Source organism: Pieris rapae, chromosome 18 (assembly GCF_905147795.1).
Source record: "Pieris rapae chromosome 18, ilPieRapa1.1, whole genome shotgun sequence".
NCBI classification, from domain to species: Eukaryota; Metazoa; Arthropoda; class Insecta; order Lepidoptera; family Pieridae; genus Pieris; species Pieris rapae.
In genome coordinates, this window is record NC_059526.1 from 3136136 (window position 1) to 3138595 (window position 2460).

A 2460-nucleotide genomic window follows, 5' to 3' on the forward strand; every position below is an offset into this window, starting at 1 on the left:
GTGCTCTTTCTCGCTCGAAAAATAGAAATTGAAATAGTTGGCGGCTCCGCTCCGGCCAATTCCAAGCGTATACGACCCGGTCTGTGTGAAAAGAAAAAAGCAGGCCGATGCTCTCCGAGCCGGTCTGTGTGAACGGACCCTTAAGGCCACTGCTCTAAAAATTTAGTAACGTATAAATACGTATAGTTTGAAATAAATCACCCTTTGACATTCAAGGAAGTTTTAAAAGCCATACGAATTCATGGAATTAATTTTTAATTAAATTAAATCCGATCTATTTTTTTTAATTGTTGATGCTTTAAAGAAAATCCTTTTTTAAATATATTTATTTTAAGCTTTAATCAATAATTGCCAACGGTACATTTGTAGTAGATGAATCATCTTCAACCAAACTAATTCTTTGCCTGGTTAAAATCTTTGTGTCATCCAATGATGACGGTAGTTCCGAATCCTTTGTTTCGGGTAAAAAATAACACAGTACAGTACCAATTAAAGCAAGCCCACCAAATACAAGTCCTGATGCTGTCTCTGGTAATGAATTTATCAATGGAGCTGATATCTGTCCAATTCTTGACAAAACAGATAAAAAACCAAGCACAGAGTTCCTTATTGATGTTGGAAAAAGCTCAACACCATACAGAAAAACAATTATGAATGATGTAAAGAAGAAACAGTTACAAATACAAGCTAAAATAACTCTTAAAATGTGTAGCTTTAACGGAACACATACAACTAGAATCATAAAAAATCCTGAGAGGAATATTGTTATCATTAAAAATGTTCGTCTATTTAACCAATGTAATAGAAATATTGAGGATAATGTACCAGGTAGTAATAACATTCCAGATATTGCAACGTTTATGTGAATATCACCACTCATTTTACCAATGTATTGTGACACTCCATAGTACCCCATACCGCAGAGAAAATATACGACAGACATACAGCCAAGATTTAAAGATAACTGTTTGTGCTTAAATATATGCCAGAACTTTATTTGCGTTTTAGCTGCATCACTGTGATGCGATAAATATTGCTCCATCTCTTCTCGTACATTCTCACAGGGTCTTCCATTTCTGCGAAAGTAAGGTTTGATATAATGTAAGGTTAGTTAGGTATAATAAGGTTGACTACTCTAAAATAAACCTTATGATAAATGATTTGATAGATAATTCGTTTCTTAGTTAACTCGCACGTACATTTTCCCGATTTTTTCCATAACAGCCACCGCTCGATCCACCTTATAGTTGTCCATCAACCATTTCGGTGATTCCATTATCAACCACCAAGAACACAAGAAAAAGAAGACGGGTATGGATATGGCCAGTTGAAAATCGTCAAAATCACGGAAGATATAAGAAATTCCAGATAACGTTATGTGGCTGATGTTTGACGGGATGTGAAATAATGCGGTAATGACTTCTCTATGTGTTAGGTTGCAGTATTCTATGCATAGGACAAATGCGGTTATGATTGCTCCACCACAACCAATCCCTTCCAAGCTACGCATGAATGAGAAAACTTCGATCGTTGGCATAAAGCTTAGAAGACACCCCGATACTGCTAATATTAAACAGGAGATATTGAACATTGAAAGTCGTCCGAATCTGAAATTTATTTATAATTATTTAATTCGTAATGCATGCAGTTTCCCTTACTGTGTTTGATTTATTTATTGAGCAGTTACAAGATCGTCCAAACATTTGTTATTTCGTCGATAATCGAACCGAAAACTATGGTGGCAACATGTATTGTATTAACAAGCTTAACAAATAGTATTAGATTTAATAAATATATATTATAAAATAAGGTGTATTACTTTTTTATTCGCTAATAAATTCGAGTTAGTATAAATATGTACCTGTCAGACAAAAATCCAAAAACCAATGCTCCAATTAGAAGACCAACAAAATTCATACTATGCGAGAAACTTATCCACCAAGAATTTTCACAGTGAATTCCAAATTTCGTTTGCATCGTCTCTTGAAATACGCTCCTGTCCCACAAAGGCTCTCGGCACGGGCATAAATTCTTGCTCACATTCCCATTGCATGTGAAATCAATTGGTGGGGATAAGAAAATAAGGTTCAATACATGCCAGAAGATTGGTATCTTACTTGAAAATAATAGAAGAAATAAGAAGTAATGGTAGCGTGTGATCTCATTAAATTGTTTTTCGATTGGATTGTGAAATTTTGGATGCTTTTTAACCATTTTCAAGTTATCAAGTAGGCCACGATTTCAATTGCCTTTGTAAAATTAATAAGGTTATAGCCTTCTTATTGTATTTAATATAAATTCTTGTAAGAGTAATGTTAGACTGGCTACGTGTAACGAGGATTTATCAAAACTATGTCTGTCCTACAAGTAAAAGACGTACATTATAGTTTTTAGAAAGAAAAATTGTATAATAATATTTTGACAGACATTCAAAAGGAAAACTCTATTTTCCAAGTAAAT

At 33.9% G+C, this 2460-nt stretch overlaps 1 protein-coding gene across 1 annotated transcript; it reads right to left on the reverse strand.

The window, feature by feature from the left end:
• Window positions 1-337: 337 nt before the first annotated feature.
• LOC110999353 (solute carrier family 22 member 8-like) lies at window positions 338-2214 on the reverse strand. The gene is made up of 3 exons (XM_022268366.2): window positions 1862-2214; window positions 1200-1607; window positions 338-1076 (listed from the first exon to the last, which is right to left on the reverse strand). The coding sequence occupies exons 1-3, from the start codon at window positions 2212-2214 to the stop codon at window positions 338-340; spliced, it is 1500 nt and encodes a 499-aa protein (XP_022124058.2).
• Between the last annotated feature and the right edge of the window lie 246 nt (window positions 2215-2460).

What these genes read in the sequence shown, in the direction of transcription:
- LOC110999353 (XM_022268366.2), bottom strand. Translation starts at nt 2,214, where the DNA reads ATGGTTAAAAAGCATCCAAAATTTCACAATCCAATCGAAAAACAATTT. An exon ending in TTTGGATTTTTGTCTGACAG is followed by an intron (nt 1,608 to 1,861) that starts GTACATATTTAT and finishes AATAAATTTCAG; the next exon opens with ATTCGGACGACTTTCAATGT. An exon ending in ATGGAAAAAATCGGGAAAAT is followed by an intron (nt 1,077 to 1,199) that starts GTACGTGCGAGT and finishes TTACTTTCGCAG; the next exon opens with AAATGGAAGACCCTGTGAGA.